Source organism: Macaca mulatta, chromosome 11 (assembly GCF_049350105.2).
Source record: "Macaca mulatta isolate MMU2019108-1 chromosome 11, T2T-MMU8v2.0, whole genome shotgun sequence".
Taxonomy (NCBI): domain Eukaryota; kingdom Metazoa; phylum Chordata; class Mammalia; order Primates; family Cercopithecidae; genus Macaca; species Macaca mulatta.
Window position 1 is genome coordinate 78,887,185 of NC_133416.1, and position 27,796 is coordinate 78,914,980.

Genomic DNA, 27,796 nt, shown 5'->3' on the forward strand with positions numbered 1-27,796 from the left:
CCTATAATCCCAGCTACTTAGGAGGCTGAGGCAGGAGAATCGCTTGAACCTGGGAGGCAGAGGTTGCGGTGAGCTGAGATTGCGCCATTGCACTCCAGCCCAGGCAACAAAAGCAAAAATCCATCTCAAAAAAAAAGTTGCTGTTATACGTACTGTTACCAATCATCTCAAACATACACTTCCATTTGATATAATTAGGTAAGCTTCATGCCATGGTTATTTCAAAATACAATTTCTAAAGGCAAAATAAAATACAATTGACCCACCATTTGTGGGTTCTGCCCCTGTGGATTCAACCAACTGAGGATAGAAAATATTCAAGAAAGAAAATGTCTGCACTCCACACGTACAGACTTTTTTCCTTGTCGTTATTCCCTAAACAATGTAGTATAACAACTATTTACATAGCATTTACAATGTACGAGGCATTATAAGTAATCTACAGATGATTTAAAGTATACAGGAGATTGGGAGGCCTAGGTGGGTGGATCACCTGAAGTCAGGAGTTTGAGACCAGCCTGGCCAACGTGGTGAAACCCCGTCTCTACTAAAAATACAAAAATTAGCCAGGCATGGTGGTGGGCGCCTGTAATCCCAGCTACTCGGGAGGCTGAGGCAGGAGAATGGCTCAAACCCGGGAGGCAGAGGTTGCAGTGAGGTGAGATTGTAACCTTGCACTCCAGCCTGGGCAACAAGAGTGAAACTCAGATGTGCATAGGTTATATGCAAATACTACACTATTTTATATGACAGACTTGAGCATTCATGGATTTTGGTATCCACGAGGAACCCTGGAACAAATCCCCCATGAATACGGAGGAACAACTTTATATATTTACGACTAAACAACATTTTTGGTTTCTTTACTTGCCCTCCCTTTTTAACTCTTGAGATTACATAATTGTATATTTTTACTAGAAAATGGTGGAAAGATCTGAGAATCTGAACATTGGACTTAAATTCCTTCTTTGACAAGCATATGTAAAGGTTCTTGGGACACTTTTAGTTAACAACTTAGGGAAAAATGGCTTGTGAACTGTACCTTCTCCCCTCTTCCACCCAAGAGTCATAGGGTTTTGGAATATTCTTGTTTTCTACAACTCAGAAGAAAATCTCCCCATAGTTTCCTTCTTTTAAATGTTGAAAAGGACCCTAAATTTTGAAGTACATTGGCAGTTTTAAATGTATGCTGGCCAACCTGGTAAATTTTATTGAGCGGCTAGTGCCTCTCTGTGGCCAGTGACTACAATTACAACTCAGTTTATTGCCAGTGAGAAGCATTTGAAAGGTTGCTTAAGGTGTAGAAATAGTGGCTTTGGAAGCTGCAGAGGCCAGGCATGGTGGCATTCGCCTGTAATCCCAGCTACTCACGAGGCTGAGGCAGGAGGATCACTTGAGCCCAGGAGTTCTAGACCAGCCTGGACAACATAGTGAGACCTCCATCTCTGTTAAGAAGAAAAAAAAAAAAAAAAGCTGCTGCGAAGAACCTAGGGGAATGAGATTAGAACTGACCCAAAGCTGTGGGGACCTGGGCTACACCGGGGAGGGTAGATACCTAAGCAGGGACTGGATTCGGATTGAAAGGAGAAAGCGGTGTGCCTGCTGGGTAGATATCAAACATGATCACTGCACATAGTGTTGCGTATTCTTTCTGTGTTGCCTCCCACACTACAACATGATCACTATACATATTGTTGTGTATTGTTTCCGTGTTGCCTTCCACACTAGAACATGATGACTACACACATTGTAATTGTGTCTGTGTTGCCTCCCACACTAGAATATGACCTCCCTGATGGCAGAGACATCTTGCCAGGCACTCAGCAACAAAGGTTGTTGAATGATTGAGCAATAAAGGAATAAATGGGATTCATTCATAGAAATTACACATTAGTTGATAGCTGCTGTCCTATTACCCTTATTAGAAGCTTAAAATGGAAAATCTTTTGAGTAAATTTTTTTTTCTTTTTTTTTTTTTAAGATGGAGTCTTGCTCTGCCGTCCAAGCTGGAGCGCCGTAGTGCAACCTCGGCTCCCTGCAACCTCTGCCTCCAGGTTCAAGCGATTCTCCTGCCTCAGCCTCCCAAGTAGCTGAGATTACAGACACGCGCAACCATGCCTGGCTATTTTTTTGTATTTTTAGTAGAGACGGGGTTTCACCATGTTGGCCAGGCTGGTCTGAAACTCCTGACCTCATGAGATCTACTTGCCTCAGCCTCCCAAAGTGCTGGGATTACAGGCGTGAGCCACCGCACCCGCCTGCTTTGAGTAAATTTTATTTAACAAGGCTCTATATGCCCAGGGGTATTTCTCAAACCTTATTTTCGATACACAGTATTTTATAGGCTTAGCTCCATTCATTCCTTTGTTTCAGTTAACACATATTAATTGAGCACTGCATTCCAGGAACTGAAGATACAAAAATGTGACAGACACAGTTCTAGCCCATAGCAGACAAAAATCCCCGCCTTGCTGGCAAACCCGCAATTTCAGCTCCCACCACTCTGGCGGCTGCAGGAATTGTGTTTTGTTTTGTTTTTCTTCAGGTTCCTTTATCTCTCTTGTTGTACTCCTGTTTTTCTACACTTTAGCTCCTAATACTCAATTTATTCTTTTTTCAAATGATGCATATTATAGTATATTAACCCCAATTCCTTGAAATGTCTTGTACTTGTAGAAAAGTGATACAGAAACAGCGCATCTGTAAGTACTAGAATTTCTCTAAGTAGTTATAAAAGTGTTTTTGAATTCTCCTTTTGTCTCTGAGGAAAAATCTAATTGGAACAAGAATGTATTCTCTGTAACAGTTGCTAAAAGGAACCAATGTTCAATGGAGGATTAAAAATGCCTTGGGGATACAGATAATTCTATGTGGAGAAATGAGGCTGAGAAAATACTTAAATGACGATGTGAAAGACATGCATAGATAATAGTGGCAAAGTTGGAAATAGTTTCTTCCAGCTTTTGAGTTTCTTACTCTTTTACTACTTGTTCAGCCCTACTCTCTGTTTGCCTCCATAACTTAATATAACCAGTGGATTTATAACGATGATGGGCTGTAAAAATATACACACTTCATTAGGCTAAAGTAGGGTTTCTTGACCTTGGCAACATTGACATTTTGGGCTGGGGCATTTGTTGTAGGGCACTGTCCTGTGCATTGTCAAATGTTTAAATGCATCTCTAGCCTCTTCCCACTAAATGCCAGTAGGCAAAATATCACCAGACATTACCATACGTTCCCTGAGGAGCATAATTACCCCTGGTGAAGAACTAGTAGACTAAATCAACCATGTTTAGTTAAGTTCCTGAGCAAGTTTATTTCAGCTCCTACCACTCAGTTGAAACTGTTCAAATCAAAATTTCCAATTGCTCTCTTGTAGCTAAACCAGTAGATACTTAAGACACATAAAGACCAGTCCATACTTAACTTCACCTCTCAAAAACATTTCATGATTCCCTTTTGCTTAAAATGTTCTCTTCTCCTTGACATTAACTTCCCCAGTTTTCCTCTAATTTCTTTGTGTATCCTTTGCAGCTCCTGTTCCTCTACCCATCTCTTAAAAGTCATTGTTTCCAAGTGCTCTGTCCTAGGCCCTCTGACCCTCTCACTTTATACATTCTCCCTGGGTGATCTCCTCTACCCCTATGGAAGCTATTTCTCTCTGTGCATTGATGATGTCTTTGTCTTTTTCTCAAGCCCAGATCTCTCTCCTAAGTTGTTGATTCATAAAACCAATTGCCTACTAGATATTTATACTTGAGAATCCCTCAGGCACTTCAAAATCAAAATGTACAAAGCCAAAAAAGTACAATCAAAAAATGTTTTTTTTCCTCCTGTGTTTTCTATTCCAGTGAACGTCATCACCATTTACCAGTTGCCCAAACCAAACCTGCAGGATTTATTTTTGATTCCTCCTTCTCTCTCACTTTCTCACTTTTCGTAACCATTGCTCCCCAAGTCTTGTTAACTCTACCTTCCAAGTCAGTGCTTTACAAACTTTACCATGAATGAGAATCACAAGGAGGGCTTGTGAAAGAAAAGGTTCTTCTTGGATTCAGTTCCAGAAATTCTGATTTATTGGGGGTAGGGGGATGGCAGAACTGTATTTCTAACAAGCTTCTAACTGCTGCTGTTGCCCTGAAGATTGCATTTTATGTCACATTGTCCTAAAAGACTTCTCATTGTTCCTACAGTAAGGCTTGAGCATGACTTTTCAAGGTCGTATAGAATCTTATTTACCTATTTACATTCATCTCTCACCACTCCTCTGACTTGCAATCTATATTCCAGCCTCACCTACTTTTAGTTCTCTCATCTCACGCCGGGTACTTGTCTGCCCTGAAATTTGAAAACCTATCACTTTGTCTGTCTGATTCCTCCTTCTCCTTCAATGTTTAGGTCATTTTTTAATTCTAATATTCTAGAAATTCAGGTAGATGGGTTTTTTTTAGAAAAAAAATTGTACTTTTCTAAAATTAAACTTAATTGTTTGGTTACTATTCTACTGGGTAATATAAACCACATCTCAATGTGAGTAATCTTAATAAATTCCATCTCCTCCACATCTTGCCCAGGTTTTATCTATGTTTGAGGAGACCTATGAAGTTTCAAGATGCTAGGGAGTGGGATCTCAGTTATCACCATCCAAATATGCTGGCATCCACCATCTATCCACAATCTCATACTCACTTGGCCTTCAAGTGTTGCTCCATCCTTTTTGTTCCACCAGCAAAGTCCTTTAACGTAGGGTTACCAACCATCCTAGTTTGTCTAGGAATGAGGGGCTTCCCAGGATGCAGGAAATTCAATGTTTAAATCAGGAAAGTGTTGTTCAGCTTGTAAGAAACAGTTGAAGACTCTGTGTAGTGCTGGCATTGAGGACACTGTGTAAGCCTATTTCAGGCTTTCTGTCTACACACTCCATGCAGCTCTCTCTACTCTATGCCTCCTGGTCCATATTAGACACAATTGAGCTTCACAAAGCTTGTTACCTTCTTGGATTTCATTGAGGAAGGGAGAAATATGCTTCCTTTGGTCTTAGATTCCTCAGAATTACTTGAGATGTTATCATTATGAATATATTGGGCTGCAAATAATAGACAACCCTGCTATAGTAAATTATTATATAAGTTAGGTGTTTTTCTCCAATACAAAATCTAGAGACAGGCAATGCAGGATTAAGAAGCCAACCCAAGACTATCTTTCTGCTCTGCTGTCCTTAATGTGTGATTTTTATTTCATAGTTGCAATACAACTGCTGTAATTCCAAGGTTATGAATGCAAGTATTTCTTTTTTCATTTCTATAGTAGAGAAAGGTAAGGCAGAAGAGTTTGGAATGTTTGAGCAACATACAATACCTCCCACAAGAACATTAGCGATGTCTAACTCTACTGCTTTTCCTATAATTCTCTTTCACTAATACTTATCAATCAAGTGATGACTCTGATGGCTTATGTATTTATATTTTATGTTTTTTTTGTTTAAAAAAAACAAAAACAGGTGGTTTGGGCTTTGGAAAATCAAAATCCAAAAACTAACAGCTAATATCCTATCAGAATCTCCCCCTCACCTTTTTATGTAGAGACAGGGTCTCATTCTGTTGCCCAGGCTGGGGTGTAGTTGGTACAATCATGGCTCACTGTAACCTCAAACTCCTGGGCCCAAGAAATCCTCCTACCCCAGCCTCCTGAATCATTGGGATTACAGATTTGAGCCACCATGCCTGGCCACAATCTCCCTTGATACATAGGATGCCTCATGGTACATGGAAATATTAGGGGCATATACCCACAGGGTAAAATATAAAAATATTGTCCCATTACAATTCATGCAACAAAGTTTTTAAAAAATTTTTTGCAGGGACAAGTTTTCACTATGTTGCCCAGGCTGGTCTCAAACTCCTGGGCTCAAGCAATCCTCCTGCCGCAGCCTCCCAGAGTGCTGTGATTACACGTGTAAGCTACCATACCTGGCCAATAACAAATGTTTATTGAGTGACCACTGTATGTTGGGCACAGTGCTAGGCCCTGAAGACACAATAGCATACCAGATATCAAAGCATCTAATAGAGCTCATAAACCTGGAAACAAATAAATATTAGGAGTACGATAAAAAGTATGAAGAAATCTAGATTGCTTTAGAAAGTATGCTGAGGGCAATCTCCTTGAGGAAGTGATATTCAAGGTAATATGTGAAGAATACTGAGATTAAGCTAGCCACATAAGAGGAGGCACATAAGAGGAATAGAATGGAGGCATGTAAGCCTGGAGCATAGTGATGAAAGGGAAGAGCAGTATGAGGATGAAGGAGGAAAGTAGGCAACATCTTGATTATGTGGGGAATTCCTAGGTCATGCTAAGGAATTTGAGTTTTGTTTTCACTTGTTTTTTCTAATCTCTGGCTACTGTTTGGAGAATAGATTGCAGTAGGTGGTGGGGACAATTGGGGGCAGGAAGATAAGTTGGAAGGCTATTGCAGTAGCCCAGGACAACCCTGACAGTGGTTTGGACTAGAGTGGTGGTGGAAATGGAGAGTTGATGGATTCAAGGTCTATTTTGAAAGTAGAATTGACTGGATGTGGGGACATGGTAATCGGATCAGATGTAAGGAATAAGAGAAAATAAAAAGATGTTGACTGGGTCTTAACTTCAGCAAATAGATGAATGATGTGACCATTTACTGAGATGGGAAAAAGCAGGGGAGAAGCAGCTTTTGGAGGAAATTTGAAGGATCCATTTTAAGCATATTGTATTTGAGATGTCTACTTGACACCTAAGTGAAAATGGTAAGTGAGCAATCGCTTATACACACGTGGTACTCAGGAGACAGATTAGAGGTGAAAGATATAAATTTAAAAGACATTAATATACAGAGGATATTTCAAGTCATGGGAGTGGATGAGATCACCCAGGGAGACAATTTTACTGGAGAGACCTGAGTCTGGCATCCAACTAACATTTAAAAGTTAAGAATGGGTAAAGGACCCAGAAAAGAGATGGAAAAGAAGTACCCAGTGAAGGAGGAGAAAAGCAGAAGATTGCAATGAGCTGGGAGACAATAGAGGAGCATGTGCCATGAAAGAGAGAGCGGTCAACTGAGTCGAATCTGCTGAAATGTAAAGAAAGTGAAAGATAAGTATGTCTTGATCTGACTTATCTTCTCGTGGAATAGCTGGGTTAGTTGCTGCTCCTATGTGGTTCCATAGTTTCATGTACATGTTCTATAGTATCACCCGCCATACTTTATTGTAACTGTTTTAATTACCTGTGGCTCTCATTAGATTGTAAGTTCCATGAAGACAGAAGCCATGTCTGACTGAATCACATTTGTAGTACAGTGTCTGGCATATAGTAGAACCTGAATATATATTTTTTCAATGGTAAATGAATGAGTGAAGGATGAATGAACCAGAGTTATACAAACACCATTGACAATCCTCCATCCCAAATGAAAAATAAGAATTATCTGACTCCTCGACTCTAGCTATTTCATCAAAATTCAACAATTGAGGTCTCTATATGGTTATATGATCATACTGGGATATTGGTCTTTTTTTTTCCCCCTTGCAGATGGAGTCTTGCTGTACCATCCAGGCTGGAGTACAGTGGTATGGACATAGCTCACTGTAGTTTTGAACTTCTAGGCTCAATTGATCCTCCCATATAGCTGGGACTATAGGTGCATGCCACCATGCCTACTTAATTTATTTTCTAAAATTTATTGCAGGGCCAGGCACAGTGGCTCACTCCTGTAATTCCAGCACTTTGGGAGGCTGAGGCAGGTGGATCACTTCAGCCCAGGAGTTCAAGACCAGTCTGGGCAACATAGTGAAACCGCATCTCTACAAATACAAATAAATTAGCCAGGCATGTTGGCGTGCAGCTGTAGTACCAGCTACTCAGGAGGCTGAGGTGGGAGGATCACTTGAGCACAGGAGGTCGAGGCTGCAGTGAGCCAAGATTGTGCCACTGCACTCCAGCCTGGGCAACAGAGTGAGACTCTGTCTCAAAAAATATATATTGTAGAGACAGGATCTTGCTATGTTGCCCAGGATGGTCTCAAACTCCTGGCTTCAAGCGATCCTCCTGCCTCAGCCTCCCAAAGTGCTGAGATTACAGGCATGAGCCACCACGCCCAGCCCAGGATATTGGTCTTAATTCACAAGTGTAGTGCAAGAAGAGGGGAGAAAGGAAGAGTCATTCCAAAAACTAGATCTCATACACATTATAAGTAGTCCATAAACTCAACTTCATAACACCGCAAAACTGGTGAGATTGTTCTTTCCCTCCTATAGTAATAGAGCTGCATTTTACCTCTGTGCAACAATTTTCCCCCATTTGATATTGTGCTACATGTTCATTGTTAACTTGATTTCACCTGTATAATTATCCCTGTTTTTTTGTTGAGGGAAGAGGAGCTACATGAATTTGCACCCTATCATGCCTCAGTCCTCACCAGTCAGGAATATATTTTGAGTTACGCACTCACTGAAGTGTCCTCACATTTTTGCAGCTCTTCTCTAAGGAGGAACTAGAGTTCTAGTTGTTTGTTTGTTTGTTTGTTTTGTGGCAGTCCCTGTTAAGTTTATACAGACCAATCATAGTTGACTCTAAGACTGACCTAAATTCTTAGGAGCATAGAATCTATCCCAGAATTGGCCTGAATTTCTTTCAATGCTTGGACTATTATGGGCTACTTGTTTTCTCACAATATACTTAAGTATGTTTCTTATGGCTGCTGTAACAAATGATCACAAACTTGGTAGCTTAATACAACACACATTTATGCTCTTTTAGTTCTGGAGGTCAGGAGTCAAAATTAGTTTCACTAGATTAAAATCAGTATATCTGCAGGGCTGAACTCCCTCCAGAGGCTCTAGGGCCTCCTTGTCTTTTCCAGCTCTGGTGGCTGTACGCATTCCTTTGCTTATGGCTACATTGCTCCATAATCTGCCTCCATGGTCACACTGCCTTCTCCTCTTCTGGGTGTGAAGCATCTCTTTCTGCCTCTCTCTTATAAGGATACTTGTAATTGCAGTTAGTGCCCACCCAGATAATCTCCCCATCTCAAGATCCGTAGCTTAAATCAAAAAGACCCATTTCCTAAATAAGGCAACATTTACAGGCTCCAGGATCTAGGAGCTGATATCTTTCGGGGCCGTTATCAGCCTATCACAATTTACATCTATATTTACCCACTCTGTGCTCAAAAGTATGCCAACCTACTTATTGTAACCCATGAAAACTTGCACTACCTTCTTAAATGTCAACATAAGCTAAATGTAAAAACTTATTTTAACTTCAAAAATTATTTTGGCTGAGTATGGTGACTTATACCTGTAATTCCAGCACTTTGGGAAGCTGAGGCTGGAGGATTGCTTGAGTCCATAAGTTCAAGACCAGCCTGGGCAATATAGCAAGACATGCAAGATACCGTCTCTACAAAAAAAAAATTTAAAGATTAATCGAGATCAACAGTCCCCTTTCTTTTTAGAGTCCCAACTATAGAATTCTGCCTGTCTCCTGAAGTCTAGGATAGGTGCCTGGGTGATTAGCAAAGTAGTGCTATAAGGTTGGCTAGGCAGGTAGTATCCTGACAGTTTGGCAAATGAGGAAACTAAGACTTGGATTCAGCTGGGTGTGGTGGCTCGCACCTATAATCCCATGCTTTGGGAGGATGAGGTGGAAGGATTGCTTGAGGACACAAGTTCAAGACCAGCATGGGTGACGTAGCAAGACTCCATCTCTAGTTAAAAAAAAAAAGAAAACAACAAAAAAACAGCTGGGCATGGTGGTGCACACTCATATTCCTGGATACTCAGGAGGTGGAGGCTGGTGAATCACTTGCGCCTAAGAAGTTGAGGCAGCAGTGAGCTATGATTGTGCCACTGCACTCCAGCTAGGTCATGGAGTGAGACTCTGTCTCTTAAAAAATAAAAAATACTTGAATTAAATTTCCAAGGTCCCACAAATAGAAATGGTGTACCAGCTGAGCATAGTGGCCCAGTAATCCCAGCACTTTGAGAGGCATAGGGAGGAGGATAGCTGGAGCCCAGGAGTTTAAGACCAACCTGGGCAACATAGTGAGACCCTGTTTTTAAAAAATAAAAATAAAAGGGCCAGGCATGGTGGCTCACACCTGTAAGCCCAGCACTTTGGGAGGCTGAGGTGGGTGGATCACCTGAGGTCAGGAGTTCAAGACCAGCCTAGCCAACATGGTGAAACCTCGTCTCCACGAAAAATACAAAAATTAGCGGGTCGTGGTGGTGGGCGCCTATGGTCCCAGCTACTCGGGAGCCTGAGGCAGGAGAATCACTTGAACCAAGAGGCAGAGATTGCAGTAAGTCGAGATCACGCCACTGCACTCCAGCCTGGGCGATACAGCGAGACTCCGTCTCAAAATTAAAAATAAAAACAAATAAAAAAGAATGGGGATGCAGATAAGAAAAAACAAGCAATCATCAAACAAGCCGCCTCAAGGTGGAGTACCATGGAATGTCAGAGGCTTCATGAAAGACAGAAAAACTGAAGAGTCCTTGGGGTTAGGAATTCAGAGGTGGGCAGGTCTTATACAGACCTCGCCCTCAACAAACCTACAGCCTAATAAGAGTCGATAAAATAATTTCCATGGAGTGTGTAAAGCCCTGGTAAAGGAGACATACTGGTGTTAGGAAATACCTAATTTTGTGGGGTGGGGGAATGGAAGGATGGGGGAAGGATTGGGTGGTCAGAGATGCGGTTTAAGCTGAGACTTGAAAGATGATGGAGTAGTTGACCACGAGGTCAGAGGAACTGGGAAGCGCTATGATTCGGGATCCCACAGAGAGAGATTCGAGGGCACCTTGACAGATTTGGTTTACAGTGACCTCTGGTGTAAGAGATCATTAGCCTTTTGAACATCCCCTCGGCAAAAACGATGAAGTTCTGCACTTCATTTCACCAGAGGTGGGCTCACCTCAAATTCCTGGTTCCTTATTCCCGCAGGCTCCCACCAACTGCAGAGCAGAGGTGGCTCACAAGCGGCGGGGCTCTGCCCTAGATTGCCAGTAGGCGCTTGACTCACATCCAGCTCCACCCCTGGAGATGCTCCAGAAGCCCCGCCCACGTCCAGGCACGTTCTTCTGGGGCTAGTCGCAGGGGCCGCCCCGGCCGCGGCGCTCACGTGACCCGAGGTGTGACGTAGGAGGAAGGAGACGCCATTAGAGGGAGGCAGAGAGGGATCGTTCTTCGCCTTTCCTCCGGTGCCTGACGTGGTGGGCTGGGGCCCTTCGTCCTCGGACTTTCCCTCAGCCCTTCCAGGCCTCGCCCGAGGAGGGAGTAGGGACAGCGCCCGGGTCGGCGGAGCCGGGGTGGTGGGGGCTGAGCCGGCTGTGGCTGTAAAGGCGCTGCCGCGGCTGTGGGGAGGCCGGCGCGACACTCGGGCTCGGGCGGCCGGGAAGCGACGGGATGGCTGCGGCCGGCGGCAGCGGGGCGGCGGCGGCGGGCCGAGCCTACTCGTTCAAGGTGGTGCTGCTGGGGGAAGGCTGCGTGGGGAAGACGTCGCTGGTGCTGCGCTACTGCGAGAACAAGTTTAACGACAAGCACATCACAACTCTGCAGGTGCGGACCTCGGGGAGCGGGAGGGGGCGCCTCAGGGCCCCTACCCCTCTGGGGCTGGGGAAACTTTGCCGCCCCGGCCCCCTGGATCTAGGCTGGTAAATCCCAGGCCTGTCATCTCCGCCTTCGGTTTACCTTTCCCAATTCGCCCTGGGGAATCACCAGGTCGGGGCAGCCTGTAGACGCGAGGACAGGCTGGTTGGGAGGGAAGTGGAAGGGCCCTGAAAAGTCCCCAGTGTCCTCCGTGGTGGCTGCGCACGTTGTGGTCCCCGTCTGTGGGCTTTTTTTTTTTTTTTTCCCATTTACTGCACTTCCTGGGCCCCAGGTGTCTTCAGCGTTGCAGTCTTCAAATGTTAGCTCCTTTTCTTTCTTTCATAATTAGGAACTTAGCTGCGGATTCGATTTTGTGAATTAGGTGATTTGTAACTTCAGCGCTTACTGATGACTAAGTGTTTATGCAAGTTCCATTTTGTCCTGAGTAACAGGAATGGCAAAAGAGCCATCTCTGGAGGTTTTTTGAAATGACCGCTTGCCCAGGCGTGTTACGCAGTTTCATTGCAGCCTGCGTGGGTCTGACTTGTGGGTCACTCATATTCTGCGAGGTCGATTGACCCACGCTGAAACATCAAGTGAATACTGACCAACAATTGGTCCCCAGACTAAAAGCCGGTGCTGTTACTAATTTTCTTTACCTGTAATAAAAGGCCGGCTTCTACAGGTACATTGGAAAGGTGTTAACATGTTATCATTGATTGAGAGTGAAGCCAGGCCTTTAAGGGAGTTGTACTCACCCCACTCTCCCAGAGAAATCAGTTTTCATGTATTAAAAGAAATTTATCCTACTAATTTGACTTATCAATTTGTCCAAAGGCAGTAAAGTCTAGTGCACTTTTGAGCCTGATTGTCTAGGTTCATGTCTCACCTCCATCCATTTAACTAGCTGTGTCATACTGGGTAAGTTACTTAACCTGTCTGTGCCTGTTTCTTCTGTTAAAATGGCCATAATGGTAGTATCTAGCTCATAGGGTTGTCAGGATAAATATACAGAAAAAGCCCTGATGACCTGGTCCAGTGTAAGTTGTCTATCTTTACTGCCCCAACTTGCACAATAGGTCTTAATTAGTAAATGTGTAGTATGTGAAAACATCAACACTACTTAATAGAATGCGTAATATCCTAATTGTTGTGACATTGGATGTTTGATGCTATTATTAAACTGAGTCTAGAATTTACAAGACGCTCTGGCTCTGATTCCATGTTCTATTTTTACTCTTCTGTTTTTACTCGTATGTAAAGCATTTCTGAAAAAGTGAGTGCCAGGAAACTGCATTAAAAAAAAATCCTTGTACCAGAGCACTAACAAAATTTTAATAATGAATTGTTATTGTTCAGTGTCCTGTTAGTGAGAGCCTTGTGTTTTGGATCAAGAAAATTCACTGGACAAATACCCAGGATCGTTTAGAAGTTTAGAGATTTACTTAGGTAAAGTGGTAACAATAGCTAACATTTAGTGAGTTCTTACTGTGCTGATTATTTTGCTTGATTTCTGTCATTTAATTCTTATAACACCCTATGAAGTGGATAGTTTAGTGGATAGCCCTACAGGTGAGGAAACAGGTTTAGTTGAGTAATTTTGCTGACAGTAATATTACCACAAGTCAGTGGTACAGGAGTGTCCAAGCTCAAATTTGAACCCCTGTCTGACTTCAGATTTTGAGCAATAAAATCACATTACCTCTGGATATTGGTAAATAACCCATCTAGTGTTTTCCTTTATGCAAAGATCTAAGATAAAAGAAAACTATTGTAATTGAGGTCTTCGCGTTTTTTTCAAAGGATAACTTGAATCTTGCCCTTTCACCCAGGCTGAAGTGCAGCAATCTTCACTCACTGCAACCTCCACCTCCTGGGTCAAGTGATTGTCCTGCATCAACCTCCCAAGCAGCTGGGATTACAGGCACGTGCCACCATGCCTGGCTAATTTTTTTGTATTTTTAGTAGAGATGGGGTTTCACCATATTGGCCAGGCAGGTCTCGAACTCCTGACCTCAGGTGATTTGCCTGTCTTAGCTTTCCAAAGTGCTGGGATTACAGACATGAGCCACCGCGCCTGGCCATACCTTTTCATAAATTTCTAAAACATTCTTGAAGCTAAAAGCAAAGTAAAAGTTTTTAAATATATGAAAAGCCACTGCACTCCTACACAGGGGAGGACGAAGTTGTAGTAGATACCCAGTGTTAATATCTGAATTATATTATAGAATTTAGGATTTTGTTGTACACCGATGTATGTAAACAGCAATGTGTCTAATCCCTTTCAGAGATACCAGTTCACCTCATCTTTCTTAACAATTTTTCAGAGGAATTTGATTTATGTGACTTGTAAGACACAACTTTGTATCTTTTTAATTTCCAAATGGAGAGGAAATGGTGTGAGAAGATATGAGAGGAAGAGTTCACCTTTTTTCTTGTCAACAGAGTACCTATCTCTGTAAACTACTTTGTATTTCTATAAAGTACATTCTCATACATTTCAAAGAATTGCAGGATTGACAGGAATTTAAGATAGTTTATGTATGGATCACTATTTTGGTCTTTTAATGTTTAGTCAAGTGGTTGTCCCCCCCCCCTTTTTTTTTTAACATCTTGGTGGTGAAATGAACTGGTATTATGGAAAGTGGAAAGCTCACTATGTCCTAAGGTGGCCCATTTCATTTAAAATTTTGTTTTGTTTTGTTTTTGAGACAGAGTCTCACTCTTATCACCCAGGCCGGAGTCTAGGGGTACGATCTCAACTCGCTGCAACCTCCATCTCCTGGATTCAAGCGATTCTCCTGCCTCAGCCTTCCGAGTAGCTGGGACTACAGGCGCGTGCCTCCATGCCTGGCTAATTTTTGTATGTTTAGTAGAGATGGGATTTTGCCATGTTGGCCAGGCTGGTCTCGAACTGCTGACCTCAGGTGATCCACCTTCCTTGGCCTCCCAAAGTGCTGGGATTACAGGTGTGAGCCACCACTCCTGGTCCCACTTCATTTTTAGACAGGTCTAATTTCTAGTAAGTTTTTCTGTATAGAAAGGCAAAATCTGTTTCCCTGTATTTTTCAGTCCTAATTCTCCCTTCTGAATCTTGGTATCTCATATGACATTCCTTCTGAGAGTTGAAGATAACTATCTAGTCTTCTCTTGGGTGAACAACTCTAGTTCCCTTAACTAGATTTCCAGTGACAGTGACATCGTTTTAAATCCTTTCACTTTTTTTTTTTTGTTTTTGGAGGCAGAGTCTTGCTCTGTTTTGCAGGCTGGAGTGCAGTGGTGCTATCATAGCTGCCTGCAGCCTCCAATTCCTGGGCTCAAGTAATCCTTCCACCTCAGCCTCCAAGTAGCTGGGACCACAGGCGTGCGCCACAATGCATGGCTAGTTTTTTTCTTTATTTTTAGTAGAGTTGAGGTTTTGCTATGTTGCCCAGGCTGTTCTAGAACTCTGAGCTCAAGCAATCCTCCTGCTTTGGCCTCCTGAAATGCTGAAATTACAGGTATGAGCCACTGTGCATGGCCCTTTCACTATCTTGATATCTCTTCTAGACACTATTTAATCGTTTTCCCTCTTTCCTTAAAGTGTGATTCGTTGAGCTGTAGAAATAATTCCAGGCGTGGTGGTTTGAACTGAACAGAGAATTGCAGGCTATCACCTCACCTGTTGAGAATCCTTTTCCAACACTGAAGTAGATTCTGTGAGCTTTTGGGGAAGCTCTCACTTTGGTAAACACTGAATTTGCTGTCAATTGAAACATCTTAGTCTTAATTGCTTCAAAAAAAAAAAAAAGCATTATTTGTATCTCTCAAATTCTCTTTTCTTTGGTATTGTAGTTAAGCTTTTTCTTTTGTTTCTAATACACTTGACCCATTAAGGTTGACTTTGGTAGATTTACTCCAGTAGGTAAGCCTGTTAATGTCCTTTTTAATTTGGATTCTGTAATTCACGAAACACTGACTGGGCTCCTGTGGACCAGGCACTGGGTTGGGTCCTGGACATGCAAAGAATAAGGTGTGGAATCTACTGTCTGGATTAGCTACTTTTTAACTTTGCCATCTGAAAGTTAGGTAAGAATGCCTTTAATATTCCCAACAGGTCATTATTAAAGATTTTGAAAGAAAGCAGGGGGAGAGAGGGCCAAGTACAAAGCTCTGTAGCAAGTCTTACTGTAGTCCAGTGATGCATGACCGGAAGTTCTATTTTCTGTAGACATATAGAATCTTAGGGAGGGTCACAGGCCATTCCCTCCTCCTTCCCTTGAGTAAGAAACAGTTATTAATGGAGTGCTATACATATTAATAATAATGGAAGACTGACTCTATGGGCTACTACCTAGTGGACACAAATCCCTTAATAAAATGTTAACAGTTACTCCAGCATTGCAGTTCTCCTTTTTGCTCAAGCCACATCTGTCTTGCCCACAAGATTATCATGAGATGCCTTGTCAAATTCTTGTAGAAGACAAGATATGCTGTTTCTGCAGTACTCAGATCTATGAGGAGGCCATATAATGTGATGAAAAGAGAACGGACTTTGAAGTTAGACTGGGGTTTGAATTCTTACTCTCACTTCATAGCCATCATTATCCTGACAGGATATTCTAATGCCTGTAAGCGAGCTCCTTTTCTGTAAAATGGGAGTACCTTACTTATAGGACTTTATGTGGATTACATGGACAGCCATCATGTGTAAAGCTCCTAGCACAGAGCCTGGCACATGTTTGTGTAATAAATGTTTGCTGTTTGCTGTTAAATGAATAGATGATGCTGGATTTATGTTTTTCTTTCAAGGTAATTGAGTCAAAAAAGGTAATGGGATTATTTTCACGTGAATTATTTTGAGAACTCATGCTGTCTCTGAGGGGTCATTACATTGTAAAATTGCTTATAGATTAGATAAATATTTTTAAAATAAAGCAAATCCGTTCTGGTGTTTTCACTGATACCTACATTTCCGCAATTCACTTACTTTCTTTCTTTTTTTTTTTTTTTTTTTGATTGTGACATTTGCCATACTTTGGTGTTTTAGTGTGGCCCTCTTTTTCCAGAGCTGCTCCAGGGTTACTGGTAGTTATGGAATAATCCTGTAGGTAAGCTCTCTTAACTTACACAAGCTCTCTTGTGTGGTTTCCTCGCTGATTTGAGGCTTTGATAAATTTGGCAGAAATAAGAAAGACAATTGGAGTGAGGGAGTTACTACTACTATTTCTCTGAAATTTGTGAAGGCAATACGGTTGAATCTACGCAGTTAAATTTAAGAAACATTTATTTTATACATGGTATATGTCAAACATTGTATTAGCTGGGGAATATAAAGATGAGCAAGGTACTTTAAATATCAGTTACTTTTCTTGACTTTATTCTTAAAGGATTGTGCCATTTTGGTTTTAACCACTTCCTCAATTTGGTATGCCCTCTTTATATCTGTGCTTCTAGGTTATGTACTCTTTTTTTTCCCCCCCTCTTATTGAAGGTGCTTATTGAAGATTAATCGAGATCAACAGTCCCCTTTCTTTTTAGAGTCCCAACTATAGAATTCTGCCTGTCTCCTGAAGTCTAGGATAGGTGCCTGGGTGATTAGCAAAGTAGTGCTATAAGGTTGGCTAGGCAGGTAGTATCCTGACAGTTTGGCAAATGAGGAAACTAAGACTTGGATTCAGCTGGGTGCGGTGGCTCGCACCTATAATCCCATGCTTTGGGAGGATGAGGTGGGAGGATTGCTTGAGGACACAAGTTCAAGACCAGCATGGGTGACGTAACAAGACTCCATCTCTAGTTAAAAAAAAAAAGCTGGGCATGGTGGTGCACACTCATATTCCTGGATACTCAGGAGGCTGAGGCTGGTGAATCACTTGCGCCTAAGAAGTTGAGGCAGCAGTGAGCTATGATTGTGCCACTGCACTCCAGCTAGGTCACGGAGTGAGACTCTGTCTCTTAAAAAATAAAAAATACTTGAATTAAATTTCCAAGGTCCCACAAATAGAAATGGTGTACCAGCTGAGCATAGTGGCCCAGTAATCCCAGCACTTTGAGAGGCATAGGGAGGAGGATAGCTGGAGCCCAGGAGTTTAAGACCAACCTGGGCAACATAGTGAGACCCTGTTTTTAAAAAATAAAAATAAAAGGGCCAGGCATGGTGGCTCACGCCTGTAAGTGCAGCACTTTGGGAGGCTGAGGTGGGTGGATCACCAGAGGTCAGGAGTTCAAGACCAGCCTAGCCAACATGGTGAAACCTCGTCTCTACAAAAATACAAAAATTAGCCGGGCATGATGCTGGATACCTGTAATCCCAGCTACTCGGGAGACTAAGGAAGGAGCATCACTTGAACCTGGGAGGCAAAGGTTACTGTGACCCAAGATTGCACCATTGCACTCCAGCCTGGGTGACAGAGCAAGACTCCATCTCAAAAAAATAAAAATAAAATAGTAATAAATAAATCAATAAATTTTAAAAATAGAAATGGTGTGCTTTTTTTTCTTAAGCCTAGTCTACTGCTTTTTTAAAAATAAATCAGTGGTTTTACGTTTTGCATCATAGTCTTAGTCTAGGAATCTTGGTTTCTTTGTTTGCACAAAGAATATTTTGAGTGTTCAAAGTGTCTTCTAGTATCATTGAAAGCCACATGACTGTTGATTTAAGTGATTTATTATAATATCTTCATACAGTATAATAATTGAAGTTCTTTTTAAAATCTTTTTCCCCTTAGTATTTTATGGAAGTTTGGGTGATTTTACTTAAGAAATGAGTTTTTCTGAATGTGGCCACAAATTTCTATATCTGACTGCCATTTTCTGCTTTGTGCTTTGAGTTACTCTTTAAATGTGATTCCTTGACTTTCCTTTTGAAAATTTTTATTTGGACTCTTAAACTAATTAAAATCCTTGTTTTTAGGAACTAAGAAGAAATGTGGAAATATTCAAGCACCTAGCTTAGGGTTTTTTTTTTTTTTTTTTTTTTCCTTTTTTTTTTTCACTGAGATGGAGTATCGCTCTTTCGCCCAGGCTGGAGTGGAGTGGCATGATCTTGGTTCACTGCAACCTTTGCCCCCTGGGTTCAAGCAATTCTCCTGCCTCAGCCTCCCAAGTAGCTGGGATTATGGGTGCCCACCGTAGCGCGCGGTTAATTTTGTATTTTTAGTAGAAATGGGGTTTCACCTTTTTGGTCAGGCTGGTCTTGAACTCCTGACCTCAGGTGATCCACCCACCTTGGCCTCCCAAAGTGTTGGGATTACAGGCATGAGCCACTGCGCCCGGCCTAGCTTAGTTTTTTGATAGCTAATTTTTATTGCCTTGCTAGAGAGGGCCAATTTTATAAATTAACCTGCCTGAATTCTGTCATGTCTTAAGTCTGGAAGTGGTAATGCTTTATTCATTTATTTTTTTATTTTATTTTAAAAATTGACAATTGTACATTCTTTAAATACTTAAGTCTGTACCAGTGTTAGCAACTAGCAAGAATATTTATTTTGCACACACGCACTCTCTCTTACTCATACACTCCCCCACCCTAGGCCCCCAATTAATGAAGTCTGTTGAATTTAGTTGATACTAGATAAAGCCAGGAAAGTATTTGTTCACAGTGTAGTTACTATGTTGCTTTCAACAGATACCTTATAATTGTTAAATACTACTTTAGGTGGTTTGCTTTGCCAGAACAGTAGTTAGCAAGCACAGCAAATGGTCCGGCTAACAGAACCAAAAAATTGATTAAACAAGTTATGAAAAGACTTTAATTTGGCAGATATATTTTTTCCCTATTATTTCTTAGTAATCCTTTTCTTTTTAGGTTTTTTAATTTTTAATTTTTTTCCTCCTCCCTGTGATTACCTGTCAATTTTTTTTTTTTAATAGCATTTTCTTTTTTTTTTGTCATCCACTGTGATTTCCGGTAAGCAGTTGGGTAAACAAGAATCAGGTGTTAATACAAGTTACAGATGACAACCTGAGCTGATAAGATTGTTAATTTTTTAATCTCACTAAAGCATAGAAGATGAAATAATTGGGATTAGAAGATGTACTGGTGAAATAACTCAGGATTTGAAGGAGATAGGGTGGAAAATGTGCCATTACTTACTTGGATCCTTGCTAGTAATATTTTGTGCCTACCCTGAGAATATTTGGGGAGGTTAGGGTCCAAGAACGCTTACTGTCCAAGTGGAGGAGTGCCAGGTTAAGAAATGTGTGTATGTTCTAGAATAGTTAGCTTTGTACAGTGGAAAAACTATTGTGGAGTCAGACAGGTTTCCACCCACTGCAGCACCCAGCTGAGTTGTCTGACCTTCCATGAGTCACTGTATTTTTTTTAAATATATCAGGTTCACAGCCGTAAAGTAAGACTAAGTATCTGCTTCACAGAGTTGTTGAAAATTAAATGAAAAAGCCCAAGCACAGTGCTTGGCACACAGTATGGTTGTTTTTTGTTTTTGTTTTTTCCACCTTCCTATAGTCCTAGAACCTTTTGAATTGGCTATTGTTCAATGTCACTCTCCCTCCTTCCCTTTGTACACTGGGGGTTCTTTACCGAGATGTTGCCAGGCATTTGTAAATCTCTTGGAAGTACATGGGAATTGTTTTTAGTATGTGCATATGAGGGTGTTTTGGGGAGTGAGTAGGTTCATGGCTTTCTTCATATTCTTAAAGAAGTTTGTAATTACTTCTCCCACCCTCACTACCATGTAAGAATTAAGAACCACTGCTCCAGAGTAATTATTATAACCAGTGGTATCTCAGTAGTCTGGCCAAATTAAGTGTGCCTGGTAGAGGTGATTAAAAAAGAAAAGACAAATTTCAGCCTTTTGATTGTTTGCTGCTATCTTTTTTTTTTTTTTTTTTTTTTTTGAGACAGAGTCTCACGCTGTTGCCCAGGCTGGAGTGCAGTGGCGTGCTATCTTTTTTTATAAATTAATTTTTATTTTTATTTCAATAGTTTTGGGGGTATAGGTGTTTTTTGTTACATGGATAAGTTCTTCAGTGGTGATTTCTGAGATTTTGGTGCACCTGAGCAGTGTACACCATGTTCAATATGTAGTGTTTTATCCCATACCCTCCTCCAAACCTTCCTCCTTGAGTACCCAAAGTCCATGATATCATTCTTATACCTTTGCATCCTCATAGGTTAAGTCTCACTTGTAAGTGAGAACATACAATATTTGGTTTTCCATTCCTGAGCTACTTCACTTAGAATAATGGCTTCCAGCTCCATCCAAGTTGCTGTAAAAGACATTATTTCATTCCTTTTTATGGCTGAGTAGTATTCTATGGTATATATATACTGCATTTTCTTTATTCACTTGTTAGTTGATGGACACTCAGGTTGGTTCCATATCTTTGCAATTGTGAATTGTGAATCGTGCTGAAATAAACTGTGCATGTGACTTTTTCATATGATGGCTTCTTTTCTTTTGGGTAGATGCTCAGTAGTGGGATTGCTGGATCAAATGATAGTTTTATAATACTTTTAGTTCTTTAAGTAATCTCCATCCTGTTTTCCATAGTGGTGGTTCTAGTTTACATTCCCACCAGCAGTGTAAAAGTGCTCCCCTTTGGTCACATCCACACTAGCATCTATTGTTATATTGACTTTTTAATTATGGCCATTCTTGCAGGAGTAAGGGATGTCTCATTGTGATTTTAATTTGCATTTCCCTGATAATTAGTCATGTTGAGTATTTTTTCATATGTTTGTTGGCTGTTTGTATATCTTCTTTTAAGAATTGTCTTTTCATGTCCTTTGCCCACTTTTTGATGGGATTATTTGTTTTTTTCTTGCTGATATGTTTGAGTTCCTTGTAGATTCTGGATATTAGTCTTTTGTTGGATGCTTAGTTTACGAACATTTTCTCCCACTCTGGGTTGTCTGTTTACTCTACTGGTTATTTATTTTGCTGTGCAGAAGCATTTTAGTTCAATTAGATCCCATTTATTCATTTTTGTTTTGTTGCATTTGCTTTTGGGGTGTTAGTCATGAATTCTTTGTCTAAGCCAGTGTCTAGAAGAGTTTTTCCAATGTTATCCTCTAGAATTTTTATGGTTTCAGGTCTTAGATTTAAGTCTTTGATCCATCTTGAGTTGATTTTTATATAAGGTGAGAGATGAGGATCCAGTTTCGTTCTTCTACATGTGGCTTGCCGGTTTTCCCAGCGCCATTTGTTAAATAGGCTATCTTTTCCCAAATTTCTGTTTTTTTATGCTTTGTCAAAGATCAGGTGGGTGTATTTGGCTTTATTTCTGGGTTCTCTATTGTTCCATTGGTCTACGTGCCTATTTTTATACCTGTTTGCTGCTATCTTGATGTTTCAGCTTTCTTCTTAAATATATTCATAATTTTAGAGCAGGGCTTAAGTTTTTCATTATGAAGGAAAAAAAATGTACTAGGGATCCTTTGATAATATGCATCATATATCTGAGTTAAAATAATTTGATTAGTAAGGAAACTTAGGAGCATATCTTCTACTAAATTGAATTATACCTGCATCGATTTACCAGGGCATATTGTAGATGTGCTTATCTATAATAACAGTATTTGACTGTCTATTATAGGCAGGGTACTATGACTTTCCCCACTTCTTCCACAAGAGAGGAAGTGTTAGAGAACTCAGATCTTAGTCTGGGAAGTATCGTAGTATAGTAGTTACAATTAATATCTGGAGCCAAACTGCCTGGAATTTCAAATGGCACTGTGTCACTTACTGTGTGACCTTGGGCAAGATATTTACCCTCCTTATGCCTCATTTTCCACGTCTGTAATACATGGATAACAATTATCTCTGACTCACAGGGCATTATTGGCACCTGAGAATTAAATGAATTAATATTTGAGAAGCTCTTGGAACACTGCCCATTTCATTGTAAGTGCTGTAAAAACGTTAAATAAAAATATATAATCTAGTTAACAGAATACTTACACCCATGAAAAGATAATTTATAGTATAAGATAGTATAAGCTGCAGTAAATGTAGAGTTGATTCCCTAAAATTCTTTAGGATAGGAAAATTTAGTGTGCATTGCATGCATGAGTATAAGAGAACATGAAATTTCAGGGAAAAAGAGCCATATTTGGATAAGTGGAATTTAGATAGAGAACAGAGAATAGGCCCAAATTAGAGGGGAATTTTATGGGCAGAAGAATTGCAGAGGATGCAAAAAAGCCATACAAGTTGGAGAATAAGTAAAGAAATATTGGAAGCTATCGTAAGAAGATAGATGTGGACACATTGTGGAAGTCTTTGGATATAAAGATAAGGCTTTGATACTTTTAATTGTAAATGCAGGCTCCCCAACTTTTATAAAGAAGCAGCTTATTAATGATTTTGTGAAAAGTGCATAGCACAGTACTTGGCAGAAAATGAACATTTAATAAATGTTAGCTCATATTAGCAGCAGTAGTAGAAATGACTGTCTAGTGTTTTTACTGCATGGATGGGCTATTTTTGTGAATTTTTAACTACTTACCTATTAATTGAACACAGATAATTTCATTGTTTTTGTTTTTCATTGTATAATCAATGTTGTGATGTGTACCCTTTCCATAAAAGTGTTTTGTGTATCCATAGTTCCTTAGGGGAGACTTAATACTGTCCTTTAAATTTACTATGGGAGAGTGGTGGGAAATTTCGGAGGGGACAGTAGAAAAGAAATGAGGGAGCTTTACCAACTCTGATGCACTCCCTTCTGAGAAATCTCTACAACACTCATGATCAAAAGGTTATGATATTAGCTGTCAGCAGGGATATTGAAGCATACTTATTAAAAATGATAACCTATTAGGGAATCCTTCAATGAGTTGTAAGGGTTTTTTTGTTTTTTTTAAACCAGGGAAGCTTTGGGAAGATAATATGGCATGCAGAGTAGGGTGTGAGGTGAACCAGAGGTATTTATGTTATGACATAATAAGAGACTTGTGGTCATAGACCCCAGAGGAAATGTGAAGTCAAGGCTTGGTAGATTTTGGAAGCATATGGACTGACAAGGGCTTAAGAAGATATTTTTAAGGTTCTAAACTTCAATGAGAAGGCAAATGTGATCAAAATACTAAAATCAGAATGAAAATCCAATTTTGGGGAGAAGATTGGTTCAGTCATGTATTTGAAAAAGAGGCATTTAAATTGACCTATCCATTAAATATTCGGATAGGATTCAGATTTTGTTTTTTTTCCGTATGGCATTAATACTGAAACCATGAAAATGATTGAGTTCAGATAAATTACACAGCTAGTATGTAGCAAAGCTGAGATTCAGATCCACAGGTTCTGCTCCAAAGTTCATATTCTTAGCCCCTATGCTAGCATAAATGGGAGAAGTCATTTATTGTCGTAACATGTATTTGGTCTTTGCATTTTTCAGGTTAATTTGCTGTTTTGGCATTTAATTTATTTTTCTCCTTTTCTGTATAATTTTTATTTTATTTACTAAAATATCTTGAGGATAGCTGGGGCCTTGAGGGCAGACATACATGTGTTTGAACCCAGCTCTGCAATTTATATTTATCTGTAGACTCCTTAGTTAATCACTGCATCCAGTGGCCTTTTCTTAGTTCTAATTTTCTGTGGTGTGCCCATAGCAAAAAGACCTTCCTGAAATTGAGATTTCTTGCGTTTCTTTCCTTCAGTAATTCACTATCCTGACTTTTTATCTGTTTCACCTTTTTTGTACTTACTTCTATATAAATACACCTAAATGTGACTGTCTCTACACAGGTCTTAACTCACCTCTCTATTCCTTTTTTTAAACTTGTCGGCTGACTCTGGATTCTGGATATATTTTGTCTTCAGTAACTCTTGATTCTGTTCTTTCTTTCCTATCTTCATGGTCTTAGTTCAGACCTCCTTTTTTATATTTTTCCCTAATTTTGTAATAGTGTTCTTTCTACCTATCTTTTCTAGTCCAACCTCCCTTCCTATCCCAGGGTCATTCTCTTAAAATATAGATCTGTTTCCCCATTGCTTGAAACCATTCAGTGATTCTCCATTGTCAGTAGTCCTGTGTGTTCAAACAGTTGTTCTTTAGGATGAATTAGGTATTTTTCTAGGAAAAAAAGGTTCAGTGCTATACAGAAGAAAATCAGGGAAAAAGAGTTCAAATGAATTTGGGAAATGCTTGTATAAATACAGTCAGCTAGCCTTCTGTTTAGCAGCATCCTAATGTGTTAATGTGCATTGTTAGTGTATAAAAATCAATAAATAGCATTTCCAAAGTATACCTGACGTGTGTGTGTGTGTGTCTAAATACATGTCTGGTGTCTTAGAACAAGTTTTATTGAGACTATAAGGTAAAGTCCATCTATGTAGTCTCATCCCTGGTATTGACCATACCCACGTGGAGTTCCCTGGGGGATGGGGTCATGTATTTGAGGCTTCAGTGGCATCACTCATCTATCAGAAAAAACCCCTACTGCTCCTAAAGGGGAGATCATTACCTTCTCTCTGAAGCCTTCTTTGACTCATTCAGACAACTGTTACACTTCCTTTCTCAGTACTATCTTTACAGTGTATTTGGCAAACCCTCCATTTTAGCAGTTATCACATGGAATTGTACTTCTCTTTATTTTTGTTTCTCTAATAGAGTGTAAAAGCTAGAACCATGTCCTTTCATTTCTCTGACTTTAATGCTTAGGATAATTACTGAATATATGTTAAACAATTGAGTTACGAAGTAATTGTGGAACCATTTTGAATAATATTGATATTTGTACATTAAGTAAACCACCAGTAAACATTTATTTTATCTTAGAAATCTCTTAAACTCTTTATTTCTGTGAGTAGATAAGGTAGCATCAAATTAAATGCTCTAGGGAAAATTTTGTTCCACTTAGATAAGGAAAAGTATTAAGAAAAAAGTACTTATTTTCTGTGTATTTTTAATAACCTATGTTCAGAAAACATGATTTTTTTTTAGGTAAAAATGTAAATAATATCTTTAATGAAACAATTTCGATCATTAATTTGAAACTCGGTGATTACTTTTTCTCCCAGATAACTTTTACATTGAGATGATTCATTCATCTATAGTTGTTAGGATAAAGAACCGTATTTTATATGAAACATTGTTTAATGTATATTTCTCTTTTTAGGCATCATTCTTAACAAAGAAGTTAAATATTGGTGGGAAAAGAGTAAACCTTGCCATATGGGTAAGTGAGCTTTTTCAACTCTTATGCATGGAGGCTTCTTCCTTTTTTATTTTTTTTTTTTAAGTTTATTGGAGCTTAGCCACAACTTTTTCTTTTTTAATTAAAAATAATCTTAAAATCTGGTTGAGAATTATATCTGGAATATAATTGAATATTTGAATATTGCTGTTACAACTTTTCAGCTGGAGAAGGGTCAACTCAGAAGGGTTCCACTTCAGAGAGAGGACAGGGTGGGTGGACAGCTTGCCTGGCCTTTTTTCCCCACCCTGTGTCTCCATATTCCAGCCTTCCAAGGGAATGACTTATGGAGAGTAGGGTGAGGATAATGGAGCAGGGTACTTGTTGACTGGTGATCTTGATGCATGTGCTGTTTCCCTGTCTCTCCCAGTGTGGGAACTTAAACTTAGGGCAGAGCCTATTCCTGGCTTATAATACTGTGTTGGCTGTTTTGGCCCTCTGGCAACTGAACTGGTTTTTTAATGGGGTTGGGGAAGTTGCTGAGGAGGAGGAAGGTTGGGAGGGAAAAAGTAACTGTCGTATATCACTAAAACATTACATATTGGTCATAACTTAAAATTTTTTTGTGTGACCTGTTTTGCTGTTTTGTTTCTGTTAGGAGGGTTTTGCGGTTGTCTGTGACTTTATGCCATATTTTCCAATTAATCAAAAGTTCACCATAGTTGCAATTGCAGATTTGTATTTTTCTTCTGATGTAATAAGCATTTGTTGCTTTCTTTAGGATACGGCAGGTCAAGAGAGATTCCATGCATTGGGTCCAATTTACTACAGAGATTCAAATGGAGCTATTTTAGTTTATGACATAACAGATGAAGATTCTTTTCAGAAGGTATTCTATTTATGGGTAGATGTCTTAGAAGGACAATAGTAATTTTTCAAGTATCCATTAATATACTTTTGTTCACTAATGTGATTAGTTTTGTTTTTAAAAATAAAGTATATAATTTGTGCATAACTGGTGACAACTTACATTTTATTTTTCTTTTCACCTACAACATGGAGGTATACTCCTATGTTTAATGAAATATTTAATTCATATGAATTAATTTATGTTAGAATAATTAATGGCTTATTACATGGCTTTCTCAAATATTAAGGAAGGAAAATACTTGAAGGTGAGCTTCAGAAAAATATGGGGGCTTTTGTTTCTCCCTCTTATGGAAAAATCACACTTATTTCCTTAATTCCATAGGCATTGGGCTCTTAAACTTGGTGTGGCTGGACAAGTTCCTTTACTGTGAAGAGAAAAAAGGAGGAGCAAAATCACATTTAAGCTTTTTCCTTGCCAAATATAATAAAAGTTTTAAAAGGACAGTCTTAAAATTATCTCATTAGTTTACTTCCCTTCAAATACACACCACATATGTATGACTCTTAAAGTTGTTTGGGACCAAAAATGAGTTACCATTTAATTTACCTCTGACTGTAATTTATTTCATCACAGTCAGATGGGTTACTTATTTGACCTTTCCTCCTAAAGCTGTTCTTGGAATATGTCAATAATGTGTAACCACAGGGAGTAATGCCAAGGAAGAAGCTTGTCATGCCTTGACTTACAGGCTCGTTCTTGGTAAAATTACTTGTTTGTTTTTTCTCTTTATTTTTTTTCCCAGTTAAATCTGATAGAGCAGATATACAAGTTAGCCCTTGGGTTATTAACAATATTGGAAAAGCTTAACCCGAGAAGTAGAAAATGAAACAATAGGTACCTTGTAGATTTAATGATTTTTAAAAGTTATTTTGGTGCTGCTGTTTGTTACCTCCCTCCTGACTTTTTGCATGAAAAGACATAGTTTAAGTATTAAGAGAAGATTGAGGCCAGGCACAGTGGCTCACACTGTAATCCCAGTACTTTGGGAGGTCAAGGAGGGCAGATCACTTGAGGTCAGGAGTTTGAGACCAGCCCAGCCAACATGGTGAAATCCCATCTATACTAAAAATATTAGCTGGGTGTGGTGGCACATGCCTACAATCTTAGCTACTTGGGAGGCTGAGGCAGGAGAATTACTTAAACCGGGG

The 27,796-nt window shown here is 39.8% G+C and overlaps 1 protein-coding gene across 1 annotated transcript in view; it reads left to right on the forward strand.

Annotated features, from left to right (window-relative positions):
• The first annotated feature begins 11,181 nt into the window (after positions 1-11,181).
• RAB21 (RAB21, member RAS oncogene family) overlaps positions 11,182-27,796 on the forward strand; it is a 34,341-nt gene continuing 17,726 nt past the window's right edge. Inside the window, exons 1-3 of the mRNA XM_001117520.5 lie at positions 11,182-11,601; positions 25,700-25,759; positions 26,499-26,606. Coding sequence (XP_001117520.1) covers positions 11,449-11,601; positions 25,700-25,759; positions 26,499-26,606 — 321 coding nt within the window. The 5' untranslated portion in view covers positions 11,182-11,448. The remainder of the gene's footprint in view (positions 11,602-25,699; positions 25,760-26,498; positions 26,607-27,796) is intronic.